This window comes from Vulpes lagopus, chromosome 1, assembly GCF_018345385.1.
Source record: "Vulpes lagopus strain Blue_001 chromosome 1, ASM1834538v1, whole genome shotgun sequence".
NCBI lineage: Eukaryota > Metazoa > Chordata > Mammalia > Carnivora > Canidae > Vulpes > Vulpes lagopus.
The window spans coordinates 6,529,692-6,550,420 of NC_054824.1; the positions used below are offsets into that span (position 1 = coordinate 6,529,692).

Sequence of the window (20,729 nt, forward strand, 5' to 3'; positions counted from 1 at the left end):
CCAATCGTGGTCCATGAAACAAATGATTGATAAACTGGACCTCATTCAAATGAAAGACTTCTGCGAAGACGGTCTAGATAATTCAACCACTCATGGTGCTTCCGGGGGTGTCCAACAGCACCCGTTTTATTACTCCTTGGCCATCATTTGGTGTTATCTTCTTCTTTTAAAACAATTCATCTCCTTTCACCTCATACTTCCATTTCCTAGAATTTGTAGCAGGCTAATAATCCCAAATATGAGGAAAAAGGTTTCAGCACAACAGTTTTTAACATAATATATAACAGCACGCAGTCCAGCCACAGGAATGGTCAAATACACTATATTTACTTGGTGGATCTGAATGTAACCATTGAAAACAAGAAGTACAAAATCCTTTCCCTGTTCTCCACATTTTATTTACCGTCATTACATTACTTTTTGTCTGAAGACCTGGCAAATGCTGCTGAACCTAAAACTGTTCTAAAAAATAAAGTCTATTTTAAAGGGGAAATAATAGGTGAATATTGAAAATATCAGCCTACTGAAGACTTCTTGCCTCCACTGTTGCTGTGGAAAAGTCAGCTGTCAGGTTGACCGGGTTTCTTTTATAGGTAATTAATATTTTCTTAATACAGTCTTTTAAGATCTCTTTACCTTTGATGATCTCCACTTTGACCACAATGTATCTAGTTGTAAGTTTTCATTTGTTTAGCCTTCTTGGAATTTATTATGTTTCCCAAATCTGGAGATTTGTGTTTTGCACCAATTTGGGAAAATTCTCACCAGCATCTTTAAATATTGTTTCTCTCTCATTCTCATTAATCTTTCTAACTGAAATCCCAGGTCAATTATATGACAAATCACTCTTACTCTGTTCTTTGTGTCTCTTGACCTCTCTACCATGCTTTCAATCTCTTCTTTTCAGACTAGCTTTCTGGCAATATTTTCAGATTTACCTTCTAGGTAGATGAACCATTTAGTCTGTCCATGGAGTTTTTTGTGTAGTTATAATCCATTGATTTTTTTAAATTTCATTGATTACATTTTAACTTCTGGAAGGACTATCCGAGTAGTCATTCTTTTTTTTTTTTTTTTTTTTTTTAATTTATGATAGTCACAGAGAGAGAGAGAGGCAGAGACACAGGCAGAGGGAGAAGCAGGCTCCATGCACCGGGAGCCTGACGTGGGATTCGATCCCGGGTCTCCAGGATCGCGTCCTGGGCCAAAGGCAGGCGCTAAACCGCTGCGCCACCCAGGAATCCCAGTCATTCTTTTTAAAATTCTGAATGGTTACAAATTTTTAGAGGAGTCTTTTCCTCCTCACTGGGAGCCAAGGCCAGGAAAGATATTTTCTCTTGCTATCTCCCTTTGCCAGAAGGCAGATTTTTTTTGCCCCCAGCCCACCTTTTCATGGAGATTGTAGCCCTTCAGAAGGGCCTGGTTTCTGCAGGAGGATCTCTGTTCTGACTCCCTACCTCATACCCATCAAAGGAGGTGTTGTCTTCTGGTTCCAGTTTACCCATTAAAACCTAAACCACGAGCTTCTGGTTTCACAAAACACCATGGCTTAGGGTTTCCATGGCTCCAAGTATAGCTTATTACTCTGATTTCAAAATCCCTCTATTTTTATGGTCCCTTACTTTCCTTTAAGTTCTGTTATGCATTTTCTGCTGTCGTTTCTAGCTATCCTGCAGTGGAATTGTCTTTCATAATTTTCATAAAAGGCTTTCATAATTTCACTTCCTGTATTGTCAGAATCAGGCATCCTTTCCATTGCAGATAGTTAGATAAAACACAGGATGCTCAATTAAATTTTAATTTCAGATGATCACATGCATTTTTTTTTAGCATAAGAGTGTCCCATGCTATATTATTCATTGTTTATCTGAAATTCAAGTTTTGCTGGATGGCCTATGTTTTTATTTGCAAAATCTGGCAACCTTGCTTCCAGTCATCCTCCCTGCTCATTGACAGTGCTCCCAGCCACAGGATTTTTCTGTCCGCCAAAAGTAGCAAGCTCATTTTCAGTCTCAGAGCCTTTCTGCTTGCTTTTCCCTCACCTGGAACATTCTTAATTCCAGATCTTCAGATAGCTGGCTCTGTATAATTTAGATCTCAGCTCAGTGTCACTCTACTAACTTCACTTTCTCTTTCCCTGCCAATCTCCATCCTCAGTTCTTATAAAGCTTAACAGTTTCTGAAATTACATTATTTGTTTACTGGTGTTTTTGTCCTTTCTCCTCTTAGTAGATATGTAAGCCTCACGAGGGCAAGGGCCTTGTTAGTTGCTGTATCCCCAGCACCTGACATAGAGCCTGATACTTGTTAGGCACTGAATAAATATTTGTTGGATGAATAATTGGCACCCCAAAACCTGTTCTGCAAGATTTAAGGTTATGAAGATCTGCTGAAGGTAGAACAGCTGGCTGGCTGTAACCAAAGAGAACAAGAACAAATATTTCAAGAAAAGTCAATATGAATCCTAAACAAAATTGCCTTGAAGAAAGGACTAGTCTCTGGGGTGAGTGGCAGATGCTGGAAGATCCCCCAGAGCCCCCTCCTGTCACAGAGCTTGGGGTGTAGTGAGCAGTGATGGAAACGGGGAGTGGGAGTGCCTGGCTTAACTGGGCCCTGAGTCATCTTCAGCTGTTGGATTGAGGACCTGCATAGGAGCAATGTTTTTCCTGCAGTTCTGTGGCAGTGACAAATCATGGGGTAGCTGACTCCTCAGATTGACTTCTCTTTCTGCTGCTGTAGAAGTCAGGTAGAGCAGCCCATTCCACCCGGCCCCCCACGAGTCCTGGGATTTAGAGACAATTCAAGACAAAGGGAAAACCTCTGAGAAGGGGTTAACTAGTAAACTAGTAAAATTTTAAAAAGAGCCAGGCTGGTAATCACATATTCAGTTTCAAAATCTTGGAGGCTAATAGATGGCATGCTGGGGCTCTGGAAGTATGTATTCGGGTGGGGGGGATAAAGTACAGATGGTCCCTGACTTAATGATGGCTTGAGAATTTTTCAATTTTACAATGATGCAGAAAGCAATATGCATTCAGTAGAAACTGCACTTCAAATTTTGAATTTTGATCTTTGGCCAGGCTAGTGATAATGCAGTAGGATCCCCTCTCGTGATGCTGGTCAGTGGCAGTGAGCTGCAGCCCCAATCAGCCATGTGATCATGATGAGGGTGAACAACCAATACACTTACAACCACTCTGTACTCATACAGCCATTCTGGTTTTTTACTTTCAACACAGTATTCAGTAAATTACAGGAGACAGGGGATCCCTGGGTGGCTCAGCGGTTTGCTGCCTGCCTATGGCTCAGGGTGTGATCCTGGAGACCCTGGATCGAGTCCCACATCTGGCTCCCTGCATGGAGCCTGTTTCTCCCTCTGCCTCTCTCTCTCTCTCTCTCTCTCTCTGTCTCTCATGAATAAATAAAATCTTTAAAAAAAATTACAGGAGACAAGCAACATTTACTACAAAATAGGCTTTGTGTTAGATGATTTTGCTCAACTGCAGGCCAAGACCAGTGTTCTGAGCATGTTTGAGGCAGGCTAGGCTAAGCTACGATGTTCAGTAGGTTAGGTGTGTTACACGGCTTACAATATTTTTAATATGATATTTTCAAATTACGGTGGGTGTAACACAACACACACACACACCCATTGTAAGTGGAGGAAGATCTGTAAAAGCTATTAGGTGTTGGTGAATCATAAATTGAGAGCGTGGAAATGCTGAAATAGTTGGAGAGAGAAGTAGGAGAGGACTGAATTTGGCTGGGGCTTGTAGACCATTTCAAGAAGCTTGGCCTTTACTAGGAGGGTACACGGTGGGGGGGGGGGGGGCAAAGGGGGGCACATTGGATTTTAATCAGGGGAATGGCTCTATACTCTCAAATGTGATCTGCATTTGGAAAGATCTCCCTACTCCAGTGTATTGGAGAGAACAGCCCTGCAGCTAAGACTGGTTAGAAACCCTTAAGTCTATAGAATGAGGATGATGAAAGTCTGAATAACAATAATGACCATTTTAATCATGGTAGATATGAATTAAACCAGACACTAAATTCATTACCCACCTAATCTTTGTTTGCCCACAGCTACCCAACCTGGCTGACACTTGGCCTTGACACCTCCATTTTACAGGTAAGGTAAAACAAGGTTCAGAGGACCAGTAATCTGCCCAAGCTCACTCAGTCCCCAGAGCTGTCGGACTAGAGAGAGCACCTCTCTTCACGCCCTTGGCCCGGGGAAATTGGGCGTGGGAAGGAAAAGGACAAGACAGACGTGCAAAAATAATTAGGAGGCCAACGGTAATAACGACTACATCCGCATTAGATGATGACAGTGACGATGATGGCAGTGCGTGTAAATGATGTCATTCATTCGTCACACATCCGAGACCTTCACGCGACCTTCCGCATCTGGGAAGAGCCAACACCGATCCGGGTTGGTACGTGTTACGCCTAATAGGACAGAAAACTGACACCATCGCAGCGACAGGGCCCCGCCCCCCGCGTCCGCCAGGCCCCGCCCCGCGTCCGCCAGGCCCCGCCCCGCGTCCGCCAGGCCCCGCCCCGCGTCCGCCAGGCCCCGCCCCGCGTCCGCGGCCACGTGGTCCGGCGTCCGCGCGCAGGCTCCCGGCGCCGGCGCTTCCGGGTTGGCGGCGGCGGCCGCAGCGCGGAGACCCCGGCGGCGGCGGCGGGCGCGGAGCTGGGCGCCAGGGCGGGCCCGGCGGAGGTGCGGGGGTGCGCCCGCCAGGCCGCCGGGTGGGCTGGGCGCCCGAGAGGTAGGTCCGCCAGCCGGGGGCGCGGGAGCCGCGGCCGTGTCGGGTCCCCCCCCCCCCGCCCCGCGATCGAGTCCTGTCCCGCCCCAGGGCCTCCCCTGCGTCCTGTTCCTCGCGCCGCGGGCCCGGGGGCTCCCGGGGAACCGTCCGTCCGGCGCCAGCCCGGGGGGGGGGGTCGTGCCACCCTTGCAGGGCGAGGCCCGCTGCGCCGCGGTCATTCCTCCAGTGCAGCTCCCCCCGGATTCCTGTCGCTCGTGTCCATTTCCTGTGCCCCTTTTTCCTGTGTTTTCGCAGACAAGATGGTTAGCAGGGCGTGAACTCGAGACACCGTAGTTTCCCATCCTGACGCGCGTGCAGCGGTGCAGAGTTAGTGCCGAGGAAGGACTTTCGAGATGGTCGGTTCCCATTCCTTCGTTTTCCGGAGGAGGAGGACGCAGACCCCGAGGAGGAACGCGGCGGCTGGAAATTCGCCGAGCTAGGTGACGGTGTCCAGCAAGGGGGAGGGTCCCCAGCTACGTTTTTTACATCTTTCTGAAAGTGGTGACATGGGAAAGTTGGGTTAACAGTGAGTCACACGCGTAGTAGTTCGTCCGGACCGGCATGAACCAGTTAGATGATGCCTCCTCCTCTTTTGATCTCCACTTTCTTATTTCAGGCTTCACGCAAGGCCTTGGCCCTCTAAGGAAAATGGCAGACACATCCTCAGAGCCTTCTGGGCAGCTGGTCGTCCACTCAGACACGCACAGTGACACTGTTCTGGCCAGTTTGGAGGATCAGCGGAAGAAAGGTTTTCTCTGCGACATCACTTTGATCGTGGAGAATGTGCATTTCCGGGCTCACAAAGCCTTACTCGCTGCCAGTAGCGAATACTTCTCAATGATGTTTGCCGAGGAGGGGGAGATCGGCCAGTCCATTTATATGCTGGAAGGCATGGTTGCCGACACCTTCGGCGTCCTGCTGGAGTTTATCTACACGGGTTGTCTCCAGGCCAGTGAGAAAAGTACAGAACAAATCCTGGCCACCGCTCAGTTCTTAAAAGTCTATGACCTGGTAAAGGCTTACACAGATTTCCAGAATAATCATAGCTCCCCGAAGCCATCGACTCTGAATACCGGCAGCACTCCAGTGGTGGTTATTTCTAATAAGAAGAACGACCCCCCAAAACGGAAACGGGGAAGACCGAGAAAAGTCAACAGTTTGCAGGAGGGGAAATCACAGCTGGCTGCAGAGGAAGAAATACAACTGAGGGTAAACAACTCCGTTCAAAATAGGCATAACTTTGTGGTCAAAGAGGGAGAGAGTGGCTTCCTGAATGACCAGATTCCAGCAAAAGAAATGGAGGATTCTGAGCCGTCCTGTGAGCCAGGTAGAGGGGAGGAAATGCCTGCTGAGAAAGATGAGAACTGTGACCCCAAGACCCAGGATGGGCAGGATAGCCAGAGTCGGTACAGCAAGCGGAGGATCAGGAGGTCCGTCAAACTTAAAGATTACAAACTTGTCGGGGATGAAGACGAGCAGGGTTCAGCCAAAAGGGTCTGTGGAAGGAGAAAGCGCCCCGGTGGCCCCGAGGCCTGCTGTAAGGACTGTGGCAAAGTGTTTAAGTATAATCACTTTTTGGCAATCCACCAGAGGAGCCACACGGGTAATTACACTTTCGCAGCTTCCTCGAACAGGTGTTGGAGTGATGATGATGATGATGGTGATGATAGCTTTCATTTATTGTGCAACTTCTATGTGATGGGCGTTAGAGTAAGGCCTTTCTATGCGTGTTACTGCATTTAGTTCTTAAAACGAGCCCCCAAGGTGTAGGGAGTGGTATCCCCATCGGGCAGGTGAAGAGACCCAAGTCCTAGAAATAATTTGCCCAGGTCCTGTTTAGTGACAGAGCTGGGATTTGAACCTAAGGAGCTTGATTGCAGAACACTGTTCTTGTTTGGAGTCATTGGTTCCAGGCTCTAATGCCCGGGGTTCAAACTAGCCAGATTTGGTCCACTTTCAGATTCGTGAACGTTCTTCATCTTGACTGCTTTTGCCCAGGTCTGCCCGGGACAGCTTTCTTGCTCACCCATCTAGCTGTAAATGTCTTCTCCTTCTTGGTGCCTCTAGCCCAGTGCTGGCCAGTAGACCTCTGTGGTCACTAGCCCCTTGTGATTTGAGCACTTGACCTGTGGTGAGTGTGACCGAGGAACTGAATTTTTTATTTTAATAATTTAACTGGGACCGTATCGGACAGTGCAGCCCTAGGCAAAAATCCCTTCCTTCTGAGCCCTCCCTTACTGAATTTGCTCTGCTGGGTTGGGTTGTAGTTACCAGTTAAATACCCCTCACCTAATTGTAAGCTTAAGTAGAGGGGGACTCCTGAGTGGCTCAGTGGTTGAGCATCTGCCTTTAGCTCAAGTCATGATCCTGGAATCCTGGGATCGCATCCCGCATCGGGGTCCGACTGGGAGCCTGCTTCTCCCTCTGTCTGTGTCTCTGCCTCTCTCTGTGTGTCTCTCATGAACAAATAAATGAAATCTTTAAAAAAACAACAACAACAAAACTTAAGTATAGGGACTAGTAGTAGTTAAGTCTCCTGTCACCTGGCAACTTCCCGTCCTCTGACCCAGCTGGGTCTAGCCCTGTGATCCTCAACCTGCCCACACAGTAGAATCAGCTAGGGAGCTTCTAAAACTGCCAGTGACTGGCCACCAGCCCCAGAACTTCTGATTTAGTTGGGGGCCTTGGTGTTTTGTCGAGAACCTTGAATCTCTGGTTCTTTAAACAAAGTAGACACTTGGGAAACATTTGTTGAACTGTAACAGAGGATGGTTAAACAGAGGGTTTAATAGTTCTGTAACATTTGTTAAGGAGAGCGGCCTGTAGGATCTTCCCTTTTGCCCCCACTATTCTGACATTTGGCAGTGAGTCACTTTAGCATGGGTCTGTTTTCATCCCATTTCGGTGGCTGCCCGTAGAGCCATGCAGTTCGGAAACTCCCACCTTTTGGTTCCAGAAAATTTTCTGAAACTTTCATTGATGGTTATCTCCCGTCGGTTTTCTGTGCTCTCTCTTTTTGGAACTCCCTGGAATTTGGATGTTGAGCCTCTGGACCCACCTCCACCCTCTGAAGTCCTTACCTCTTATTTCTCATCACTTTTAGCTCTTCGTTCTGGGAGAGTTTCCCTTTATCTTTCAATTCTCAGAGTTTTATGTCTACTCTATTTTATTTGTAGGACCCCTTTTTTATTCTCTAAATTATTATTTTTTAAAAATTATGATCGTGAATCCTCTTTTTGGTTCACAGTGTATCTTCCCTCCCCAAGCTTGTTAATAGCAGCAGTGACTCGTTCCTTAGTTTTTAATGTTTTCTTCCCCCCCAATGGGCAGCCTCTGTTTTCCGCAAATTGCTTTTTTTTTTTTCCTTATCTGTTTTGGTATCTGTTTCAGCTACTAAAAGGCCTTCCTTGAACAGTGGTGTGTGAAAAACCATATTTAATCCCATTGTTGGAATGGTTGAGTGAAAGCTGCTGGCCACTGCGGTGGGGTGGAGCGGGCCTGTACACAGCGGCCTCACTGGAGGGGGACCCACTTCCTCCCCGACACCTGACCTTGCACGTGCAGCCCTCTTACCCTGGCCTGCCACGTTCCCAAAGATGTTCCACCCTCCCGCCTGGAGGCTGGAGGCCTGGCTGCCAGTGTCTAGAGTGGGAGCGGGGGAGGAGGCTGGGCAGTCTCATCACCCTAAATGTAAACTTGGCCTTGCTGTCCCTGGAGCAGTCCCACTCCACTGTGCCTGGAGACCTCTAATCCGAAGACCCTCAGTCCAGGGACTGTTTTACCTTCTTCAGAGAACAGTGCCCATCCTTTGTTGGAGAGCAGGCCAGTCGTCTGGCTCCTTGGGTCCAGTCAGGGGGGTCTCAGGGCCTTTGAAACAGATGGTCATTTATCCTCCCTTACTCTGTTTTCAGAGATAACAGGTGCCACCAGTTCCTGAGCCTTGTGGAGGCTCTGCCTTGGGTTGTATGTATCACAGCACTCCGCCCTGCTGGCATCGGATGCATCTGTTCCAGCTTGCCAGAGTGCTGATGTTTTCTCTCCTGTTCTGGCCCTTTTGGATAGGTGCCTGTTAGCAGAAATCCCTTTTATTGTCATTTTAATCTAGGAGGAAACAGAGATGTGCATGTTCTTGCTTACACTGTGCTTCTGGGCCTCTTATTCCAGGGGAGCGACCTTTCAAATGTAATGAGTGTGGAAAAGGCTTTGCCCAGAAGCACTCCCTGCAGGTCCACACCCGGATGCACACAGGCGAGCGGCCCTACACCTGCACCGTGTGCAGCAAGGCTCTCACCACCAAGCACTCACTGCTGGAGCACATGAGCCTGCATTCAGGTAGCTGGGCTTGCAGCAGAGGGCCAGCTGCCACCAGGTTCCTGGGGTGGGCGTTTCCCACGTAGTGTCACTGAAGGGAACAGAATTACGCCTCTGCCAGACTAAGGTTTAGACTTGTGCACAGCATTGTGTCTTACACTAGGGCTTATAAATCGGCTGCTGGGCGGGAGCTCAGTGTGCACACATGTTTTGTTTAACCCCCAGAGTTTAGAATGATTTTACTTGGGTGACTTTGGGGCAAACTTGTATTTTCCAGTTCTGCCCCAGTCCCCACCACTCCCTATTGCTTTACGTACCTTTGTACATTTATGGACCTGTGCTTTGACTCTGAGGGCATTTGGATATGTAGGCAAGTCACTTGTGTCATTCATAGAAAATGGGGACCAGGGCCCACTGTGTTACTGTTCTTTATAGTTTTGGCATGTTTTTTTAGTGTCTTGTTTTTTATTTGGCAGGACAGAAGTCTTTCACCTGTGATCAGTGTGGAAAATATTTTAGCCAGAAAAGACAACTGAAGAGCCATTACCGAGTCCATACAGGTACAATAAAGTGAGAGAAAATTTGGATTTGGGGGAGCAATTCACAAATACAAATTATTTGGAAACAATAGGTTCATGTTGTGGAAGATAATTTGTATTTAGGGAAAGAATCTTAAAAAGCATCTAACTTAGATATCCTTGTGTTATTCTCTTACCTGGTGATTTATATTTAATTTTTTAATAGTACAGTTTGGTGTCACAGAAACCCTATAGAATTGACATCTTTCAAAAGTGCCACTTGAATAAGAGGGCGCCAGTTGGTTGGTTATTAATGGTGCTTAGACAGAAATATTCCCCACCCCACAATTGTCAGTCCAGGCTTTCTCCCACCCAGCTGTATACACGGTCTTTTTTTTCTCTCCCGCCAACTAATAAGAACTAAATGAGGGGTTGGAAGTGACATTTGACATCAGTTGGCTACAGTCACACCCATGCTTCAGGGAAAGAAGAGTACTTTTAGGGACATGGGCAGGGTCCCAGCTCTCCTCGGGAAACAGGGAGTTGAGATGCATGGGAAAATGCTGTTACCAAATTAATAAAAAATATTGTTGTTTTATTAAAGTACCATATTTAAAGTGATTATTTTTCAGGGAGGTGCTTTAACACAAATCACTGAAGAAGTGCAGGGAGAGAGCGCGTATATGCACTGACACTTTTTTTATTGTTGCGACAAGGCCACTCATTACCGGAATGCAACCACTGCCATCGCAAATTCATGGATGTGTCTCAGCTAAAGAAACATCTGCGAACACACACAGGTAAAACTCCCATCCCATCCTTCCTTTCTGGTTCAGAAGAGTGAGAAAGAGTCCCCTCCTTGGGCTCCATTTATTATAAATTGGGTGGGAATTTTAGAAGACCATGTAAAAGCCCAAGGCAGAAGGCTGTCAACAGTGTTCTGTGGAGAGATCCCATCTCTATTTCTTAGTAACACAGAGATGACTTAACTGAGCACTATTCCTGTATGGAAGTTCATACAGGCTCAGTCGGTTAAGCATCCAACTCTTGATCTCAGCTTGGGTCTTGATCTCCGGGTCGGGAGTTCAAGCCCCATGTTGGGCCCCACGCTGGCGGTAGAGGCTACTTAAAAAAAAGGAGATGGTAGGGATAGAGGGAACATTCCTCAGCATCTTAAAAGCCATCTACGAAAAGCCCACAGCAAATATCATTCTCAGTGGGGAAACACTGGGAACCTTTCCCCTAAGATCAGGAACACGACAGGGATGTCCACTCTCACTACTGCTATTCCACATAGTACTAGAAGTCCTAGCCTCAGCAATCAGACTGCAAAAAGAAATAGAAGGCATTCAAATTGGCAAAGAAGAAGTCAAACTCTTCCTCCCCACAGATGACTTGATACTGTACATAGAAAACCCAAAAGACTCCACCCCAAGATTGCTAGAACTCATACAGCAGTTCGGCAGTGTGGCAGGATACAAAATCAATGCCCAGAAGTCAGTGGCATTTCTATACACAATGAGACTGAAGAAAGAGAAATTAAGGAGTCAATCCCATTTTCAATTGCACCCAAAAGCATAATATACCTAGGCATAAACCTAACCAAAGAGGTAAAGGATCTATACCCTAAAAACTACAGAACACTTCTGAAAGAAATTGAGGAAGACACAAAGAGATGGAAAAATATTCCATGCTCATGGATTGGAAGAATTAATATTGTGAAAATGTCAGTGCTACCCAGGGCAGTTTACACATTTAATGCAATCCCTATCAAAATACCATGGACTTTCTTCAGAGAGTTGGAACAAATCATCTTAAGATTTGTGTGGAATCAGAAAAGACCCCCAGGGATCCCTGGGTGGCGCAGCGGTTTGGCGCCTGCCTTTGGCCCAGGGCGTGATCCTGGAGACCCAGGATCGCATCCCACGTCGGACTCCCGGTGCATGGAGCCTGCTTCTCCCTCTGCCTGTGTCTCTGCCTCTCTCTCTCTCTCTGTGTGACTATCATAAAAAAAAAAGGAAAAAGAAAAGACCCCGAATAGCCAGGGGAAGATTAAAAAAGAAAACCATAGCTGGGGGCATCACAATGCCAGATTTCAGGTTGTACTACAAAGCTGTGGTCATCAAGACAGCGTGGTACTGGCACAAAAACAGACACATAGATCCATGGAACAGGATAGAGAATCCAGAAGTGGCCCCACTCTATGGTCAACTAATACTCGAAAAGCAGGAAATACTATCCACTGGAAAAAAGTCTCTTCAATAAATGGTGCTGGGAAAATTGGACATCCACGTGCAGAAGAATGAAACTAGACCATTCTCTTATACCATACACAAAGATAAACTCAAAATGGATGGAAGATCTAAATATGAGACAAGAATCCATTAGAATCCTAGAGGAGAACACGGGCAACACCCTTTTTTAACTTGGCCACAGCAACTTCTTGCAAGATACATTCATAAAGGCAAAGGAAGCAAAAGCAAAAATGAATAATTGGGACTTCATCAAGATAAAAAGCTTTTGCACAGCAAAAGAAATAGTCAAAAAAACTAAAAGGCAACCTACAGAATGGGAGAAGATATTTGTAAATGAGCTATCAGGTAAAGGACTAGTATCCAATATCTATAAAGAACTTATTAAACTCAACAGCAAAGAAACAAACAATCCAATCATGAAGTGGGAAAACATGAACAGAAATCTCACAGAGGAAGACAGACATGGCCAACAAGCACATGAGAAAATGCTCCACATCACTTGCCATCAGGAAAATACAGATCAAAACCACACTGAGATACCACCTCACACCAGTGAGAATGGGGAAAATTAACAAGACCAGAAACAACAAATGTTGGAGAGGATGTGGAGAAAGGGGAACCCTCCTGCACTGTTGGTGGAAATGTGGACTGGTGCAGCCACTCTGGAAAACTGTGTGGAGGTTCCTCAAAGAGTTAAAAATAGACCTGCCCTACGACCCAGCAATTGCACTGCTGGGGATTTACCCCAAAGATACAGATGCAGTGAAACGCCAGGACCCCTGCACCCCGATGTTTCTAGCAGCAATGTCCACAATAGCCAAACTGTGGAAGGAGCCTCGGTGTCCATCGAAAGATGAATGGATAGAGAAGCTGTGGTCTATGTATACAATGGAATATTCCTCAGCCATTACAAATGACAAATACCCACCATTTGCTTCAACGTGGATAGAACTGGAGGATATTATGCTGAGTGAATGAAATAAATCAATTGAAGAAGGACAAACATATGGTCTCATTCATTTGGGGAATATAAAAAATAGTGAAAGGGAATAAAGGGGAGAGGAGAAAAAATGAGTGGGAAATATCAGAAAGGGAGACAGAACATGAGAGACTCCTAACTGGGAAACGAACTAGGGGTGGTGGAAGGGGAGGTGGGCGGGGGTTGGAGTGACTGGGTGACGGGCACTGAGGGGGCACTTGACGGGAACTGGGTGTTATGCTATGTGTTGGCAATTGAACTCCAATTCAATTGGAGTTCAATTTGATGGATGGATGGATGGATGGAAGGAAGGAAGGAAGAAATAAAGAAAGAAAAGAAAAAAGAAAAGAAAAAAAAGAAAAGAAAGAAAAAAAGAAAAAGAAAAAGAAGGGGGCAGCCCGGGTGGCTCAGTGGTTTAGTGCCAACTTCAGCCCAGGGTGTGATCCTAGAGACGCAGGATCGAGTCCCACGTCGGGCTCCCTGCATGGAGCCTGCTTCTCTCTCTGCCTGAGTCTCTGCCTCTCTCTGTGTGTTCTCTCATGAATGAATAAATAAAATATTTTAAAAAATAAATTAAAAAATTAAAATTAAAAAAAAGAAGAGGAAAGGAACCAGTTTGAGTCTGGTTCTGTTTCACTTTTAATGAGTCCTTTTTCTTCCTTTTTAGAAAAGGAAGCAGAGTGAAACAAACACGAAGGTAGCCCAGGTACTGAGGGTTTTCTCACTTTCTTCCCTAGAACCAGCAGGTATAAGCTTACGCATCGCCACCTCCAGAGAAATCAACTTCAGGGATAAAGAGGAGGCAGGATCGATCAGGGCAGGTCACACTCTCAGTTGAAGTTAAAAGTGTGGGTCTTTTAGACCTTAGAGTAAGGAGCACTTCTTAAAAATAAACCTGTTAGATTTCCTAAGAAAAGCTTCCTACTGTAGGTTGGTTCTTTAATGATCCTGTTAAATTGTCTACGAAAATTATCCATCAGATTGGTTTATGCCGCTTTGAACATTTTTTTTTTTTCAAGCACAAGTTTTTCTCCTTAATTTGTTTTCTTAAAATCACTGGCTCATAGGTAGGAGCTCTATGAACATGGATCTCTGTACAATCTTTCTGCATTAACAGGTTCTGTGAAAGTTAACTCAGCTGTTGAACACCCATTCACGGCACCGCTCCTGGGTCCCAAGGACACAGCGGCGAGTGGGGTGGCCAGAGCCCCTGCTGCTGAGGGCCTGCTGTCTGACCAGGGAGGGCAGAGAACACATGGCTGCCTGGCAGGTTAGGTGGGGGTCAGTGCTGTGAGGAGCTAAACGCAGGCTAAGGGCAGGCTGTGGGAAGGGGAGCTGCCCTTTTATGTGGGGACTTGTCTGGGAAGGCCTCACTGCTGAGGGGACACCTTGGATGGAGATCTGGATGTTCTGGGAGTGAGACAGCCATTGGGGAGAAGAGCATCCAGGAGAAGAGCATCCCAGGCAGAGGGAAGGGCAGATGCAAAGCCCTGAGGCACAAGTTTCTGACCTGCCAGAGAGATGCCAGGAGGCACTTGTGACTGAGGCTGCGCCAGGGCGGTGGGCGCCGGAAGGCTTCGGGCAGGTGCACAGCAGAGGCGTCCGGGGCCTGTGTCAGACGGGGCTTCGCAGCCAGGCTGCAGGCCTCAGTCACCCAGAAGCTTTATTTCATTTTTTTTTTTAAAGATTTTATTTATTTATTCATGAGAGAGGCAGAGACCCAGGCAGAGGGAAAAGCAGGCTCCATGCAGGGAGCCCGATGCGGGACTCGATCCTAGGACCCTGGGATCACGATCTGATCTGAGCCCCCCAGGCGCCCCTGATTACTGCTGCTTGCTTTATGTTGGATGTGTATTTCTAAACACTGTCCCTTTTTTAGGTGAGAAGCCATTTACCTGTGAAATCTGTGGCAAATCTTTCACAGCAAAGAGTTCCCTTCAGACCCACATCAGAATCCATAGGTAAAGTTTACAGATACTTTTCTTATGTGGGAGTCCTCGAGCCACCCTGGTGTTGGGTTGGGTGACATATGTTGCTTATCTAGCCCTTTTCCCCAAATTACTACATGGGTTGAACTTTCTGTGTAGTTTACTATTTTATCTTTTCAATAAAGCAACTCCTCACTTAGGCAAAGTCAGGAAAACTGGTTCTGGCTAGCAAAAGTTTTGTTACTTGAATTTTTATTTTGGGCTGGGGGCTGATCCAAAGCTTAAATCTTCAGTTAAAAATAGTTACTGAATTTGATGTTTTCTGAGTAAATGTTTTCACTCATACAACTTGCAGATTTGATTCTAAAACAAGTAATTAAGGGTTACTCAACTTGGATGTTTTGTTTTTTTCGTTTTTAGGGAGAGAGTGGGAGATAGAGGGTTGTGCAGTGGGGAAGGGCAGGGAGGAGAGACTTTTTAAATTTTATTTATTTATTATTCATGACAGACACAGAGAAAGAGGCAGAGACACAGGGAAAGGCAGAAGCAGGCTCCCTGCAGGGAGCCTGATGTGGGACTCGATCCCAGGACCCCCGGGGCCACACTCTGAGCTGAAGGCAGACGCTCAACCACTGAGCCACCCAGGCGTCCCGTGGGGAAGAGACTCTTGAGTAGGCTCCATGCTCAGCACGGAGACCAACGAAGGGCTTGCTCCATGACCCTGAGATTGTGACCTGAGCCAAAATCAAGAGTCGGTCGCTTAACCCATATACTTATTTGGCCACAAGAATCTGGCAGTGAAAGTGAACACAAAAAAGGGGCTGTATGTGTAATATATAAATATTTGCTTTCCTATCTGAAATACAGACTATGGAATCATAAAATGTTATCACTTGTAGCCCAGCCCCACCCACCACCCTTTCTCAGCCACCACCTCCACCCTTTTCTTTTTCTTTGAGAATTAGAAACAGAAACCCCTGAAAGTTGTGACTTGCTCTGACTCCTTAAGTTAGTAGAAGAACCCATGACTTATGACTCCTAGTTGAGTTAATTTTCCTCTCTTCTTGACTTCTGCTCCCTAAATAATCAGGAAGTGATAAACAGATCTGCTTTTAAGATAAAATGTGTATTCTTTATAGAGGAGAAAAGCCATACTCCTGTGGCATATGTGGCAAATCCTTCTCTGACTCCAGTGCCAAGAGGAGACACTGCATCCTGCATACGGGCAAAAAGCCTTTCTCGTGCCCTGAGTGTAACTTACAGTTTGCTCGCTTAGACAACTTGAAGGCTCACCTGAAAATCCACAGCAAAGAAAAACCGGCCTCAGATGCCAGCAGCGTTTCTGGCACTAATAATACCGAAGAGGTCAGGAATATTCTTCAGCTGCAACCGTATCAGCTCTCTGCATCTGGAGAGCAGGAAATTCAGCTTCTGGTGACTAACTCCGTGCATAACCTCAACTTCATGCCGGCACTAGCCAGGGAATCAGCATCGTCACTGCAGAGAGCTCTCAGAACATGACCCCGGACCAGGCTGCGAATCTCACCCTGCTCGCGCAGCAGCCGGAACACCTGCAGAATTTAATCCTTTCGGCCCAACAGGAGCAATCAGAGCACATGCAGGGCCTCAACATGATTGAAAGCCCGATGGAACCCTCACAGAGCGAGCCCGTGCACGTCATCACACTGTCCAAGGAAACCCTGGAACATCTTCACGCCCATCAAGAGCCAACAGGGGAGCTCGGCTTAGCAAGCGCTTCAGACCCGGCTCAGCACCTGCAGCTGACACCAGAGCCTGCTGCGCCGCCACCCACACCACTGAGCCAGGAGCAGAGCTGACCTGTGCGCACATGTCACCTGTGGGGCCCTTCCCCCGCCAGGCTGCCTCTGACCGTGCGCTGGAAGGCAGGCTTTCTGTGACGCTCACACCCAGAGCCTTCCACACCCCAGCTAGCTCACGGTTCTGTGCTTTCCACCTGGGCAACAGGGTGTGTGATTTGTGTCGTGTAGGGCGTCCTGATTGGATTTAGCATTCAGTATCGATGAATGGTTTTCATTTTCCTCTACTACATCCCTTAAAGTCTTGGGTCCTTTCTGTTTGGAGGCATTGAATTAGACTTCTCGAAGTCTCCAATGCTCGAGGCCGCAGGCTCTGGTCTTGCGGACTTTGCTATTTATATTTTTTTAGAACAAAGGAAGTCGTACGTTGGTTGAATTGGGTAGAATGGTTTGTTCTACTTCTTTTTTTTCTGTTCGGCAGCACGATTGCTTCTACAGATAAGTCATGGCTGAGTGTGACAGATGACGATCTTGGAGAATCTGTCCTTTTTTAATATCTGCTAATCCCCTAAGAGTAACTGTCAACATTTAATCTCTCTGGTACAGTGGGCTGCTTGTGTCATGCTTGAGATAGATTCAAAGACACAAACTGAAAGTCTGTTTTAACTCAAAATGAATATCACAAGGAAGTCAGAAAGGTACAAGGTTATTTTAAAAATTCTGAACTCTTCTGAGAAACATGGATTTACATATTTTTTTGGATTTACATATTTTTTTAAAAGCAGGTTACTGAAAATTTAAAAGTCTAATTAAAGTGTGAAATTGGATCAAGAGACATTCAACCCATAAATTCTGAATTTTTGTCAGCAGTGATACTTGTTCTTCCTCATGAAGTTAAACTATCTCAGTTACCCTGGAATATAAAATTTTATTCAGTGTAATTTAAGTGTCAAATATACTCTACTGAATTCTAATTGATCCTGAAAGTGATCTGTGTATTATGTCTGATAACTTTCTGGAGATGGGACCTTATAATCTATTTTTACTGCAAAGTATGTTAAATCTCACAAATGGACACCTCATTTTAACAAGTACAATCTTTGCCAAGTCTCAAAAATAATTTGAACCTCAGAGCCTTAGTAGCTGTAGGATTTTAAATAATTTTCAAAAGTTGAAATTACCTGTGGGTTAGGTTTTCAGGCCCAGTGCACTTTATTAAATGCTTCTAATTGCTTTCTCTCGAGTAAACTGATAGAAGGTTTTAGAGCAGAGAGGATGGGCACTAGCACATCTGAGTTACCACCATGTTGGTGGAGAGTAGGGTGATCCTAAAATTAGCAAGATCTGTACATCAGTTACTTTCTTGCTTCAGAATTTCCTGGTGGCCACATTAAAAACGAAAAGGTGAAATTATTTGAATAAAAGTATTTAATTCAACTTATGCCAAATACCATTTCAACATGTAATCAATATTAAAATGTATTAATAAGATATTTTATTTTTTTTTAAGATTTTATTTATTTATTCATGAGAGACACAGAGAGAGAGTGAGAGGCAGAGACACAGGCAGAAGGAGAAGCAGGCTCCACGCAGGAAGCCTGACGTGGGACTCGATCCCGGGTCTCCAGGATCACACCCTGAGCCAAAGGCAGGCACTAAACCTCTGAGCCACCCAAGGATCCCCTAATAAGATATTTTATATATATTTTTTTCACATTAAGTCTTCAAAATCTGGTGTGTATTTTCCACTTAATACACATTCATTTTGGATGCTAATGTTCTTTGGACACACCTGGCCTGTATTTATATAGTTCATACAATTTACAGTTGAAAACCTAGCTTCACATACAGTTGCAGACAGAATTTATTTTCAATAACTAAAATGATTATTGGTTTAAACTTCTTTAAAATTGAAACCTGGGCACCTGACCAGTTCAGTCAGAAGAGCATGTGACTATTGATCTCAGGGTTCAAGCCCCACGTTGGGCGAAGAGATTACAAGAAAAAGAAAATAAACCGAAAAAACAAACAACCCACTACCAGTTCCTTGATCACACCAGCCACACTGTGAGTCCTCAGTAGCCACATGTGTTGCAAGTGGCTTCTGGTTTGTGTGACACAGGCCTACCTGTTTCTAACTTGAGAGCCAGTCTCAGCCATAAAAATATCTTCTGGATAAATTCTATTTGGTTTGACCAGCCATCGGAGGAAAAGGAGTAAACAAGAGCTTTATAAATCTAGCCTCTCTTTTGTGTCTCAGATACACATTGTGCCCTCTGAAATCCCACATCCTAAAGTTCAGTGCCCCCGTACCCAAAGGAAATGTCATGTACATAAAAATGTTTCTATTGTGTGTTTGAGAAATTGCTGGCTCAGTGTTTCACAAGCTATTTTGTACTAAACTTTTACAGTTCTTAAATTTTTTTTTAATTGTTTTAATAAGTGCAGAAATACAAAGTGTCCTTCACAGGAAATAGAATATTTTGCTTTGGGTTACTGACATGCACCTTACCACTTTCAAAAGTGAATCTTTGGTTTTCTCTCAGTAGAAGGCTAGCCTTAGAAAAAGCTCCTGCCATCGGAATAAGTTACTTATTCCTGTGCTTGTACTTAGGCACCATGCCCAATACGGGGCTTGAACTCCTGATGGTGAGCTAGAGTCACATGCTCTACCCACTCAGCCAGTCAGGTGGCCCTGCACCTGCTTCTTGAAACTCTACCTCTACTCTATTTTCTGCAGTTGGTTCCTGTATTCTGAGTGTTGTGAGCAACTGGTTGAGTAATGCTGAAGAATATAATGATATCCTCATCACTGATGCTTACATCTAGGTTTTCATAAATTGGATAATAATGTCTGCCATATTGAGTCTTTAACCATAGGCCAGGGGTAAAGCCAAGCTGTTAGGTCTGTGTCTTAGTGCTCCTCAACTGTCTTCTGTGTTGTGGTGCACCAAGTAGGATTTCTCCAGCTCCCTGCAATTAGGGGACTCCAGTCACCTCCATGACTGGCATATTTGCTTGCTAGGGCTGCCACAACAGATATGAGTGGGTGGTTTAAGCAACAGAAATACATTTTCTCAATCCTGGAGGCTAAAAGGCCAAGTTGTTGGGAAGGTTGGTTTCTTCTTTTCCTTCCTGTGTCTTCACATGGTCTTCCCTTTGTGTGTTTTGTCCTAATCTTATAAGGACACCAGTCAAAACTGGATTAGGGTCCACCCTAATCCTAATGACCACATTTTCACTTAGTTACCTCCTTAAAGGTCCTATCTCCAAACTGAGTCACATTCTGAGGTGCTGAGGGTCAGGACATCAAAACAAATTTGGTGGGGGCATGATTCAGCCCATGAGTACTGGCATCTGGAATGAGGGAAAGCAGAGTCTGGGATGTACCTACAATCTGCCTGAAGCACAGTCTTATTTTACTTAATTTTCATGACATTTCTATGAGGTAGCTAATATGCCTATTTTACGGATGAAAACATTGAGGCCTGAACAGATGAAGCCTGTTGCCCCAGGTCACATGGTAATTGGCAAAGCCAGAACTGATGCACGGGGCCGGCTGATCCCACTTCGCTGCCTCTACCAGATGGGCTTTCGATCACCAGTCTTTTGATACTTTAAGCTGGATTTCTATTTATATATGATCTGCTTGATATAATAGCAAATTTTTGACTAGAATTGAGGATCTGAGGCAGTTGGCTCAGGATCTGGCTCAGTCAGTAAACAACTCCTGATCTCGGGGTTCATGGGACCCAGCCCTATGTTGGGTGTGTAGAACTCACTTGAAAATTGTTCTGTGTCTAACATCTTAGCACACAAACTTTTTACACAAAACAATAGTTGTAAAAGGGACATAGTCTTTGTCCTACAGAAATGATAACTACCATATTAATACTCATTAGAATTTTATTACTTAGATTTTTTTTTTAAGATGTTATTTATTTATCCATGAGAGACACAGAGAGAGAGGCAGAGGGAGAAGCAGGCTCCATGCAGGGAGCCCGATGTGGGACTCGATCCCGGGACCCCAGGATCACGCCCTGGGCCAAAGGCGGCGCTAAACCGCTGAGCCACCCAGGCTGCCCTATTACTTAGATTTAAAGCTTAGAAATTTACCTATTGGATAAAAGTTACTGCTGACATGAAAAT

At 45.5% G+C, this 20,729-nt stretch overlaps 1 protein-coding gene across 1 annotated transcript; it reads left to right on the forward strand.

Annotated features, from left to right (window-relative positions):
• Positions 1-4,622: 4,622 nt before the first annotated feature.
• ZBTB24 (zinc finger and BTB domain containing 24) lies at positions 4,623-17,558 on the forward strand. Its single transcript, XM_041772307.1, is given in 8 exon segments — positions 4,623-4,775; positions 5,067-6,414; positions 8,976-9,143; positions 9,599-9,682; positions 10,357-10,440; positions 14,754-14,835; positions 15,942-16,273; positions 16,276-17,558. Coding segments are annotated over 7 exon segments (2,157 nt in total). The 5' UTR covers positions 4,623-4,775; positions 5,067-5,372; the 3' UTR covers positions 16,641-17,558.
• The last annotated feature ends 3,171 nt before the right edge of the window (positions 17,559-20,729 follow it).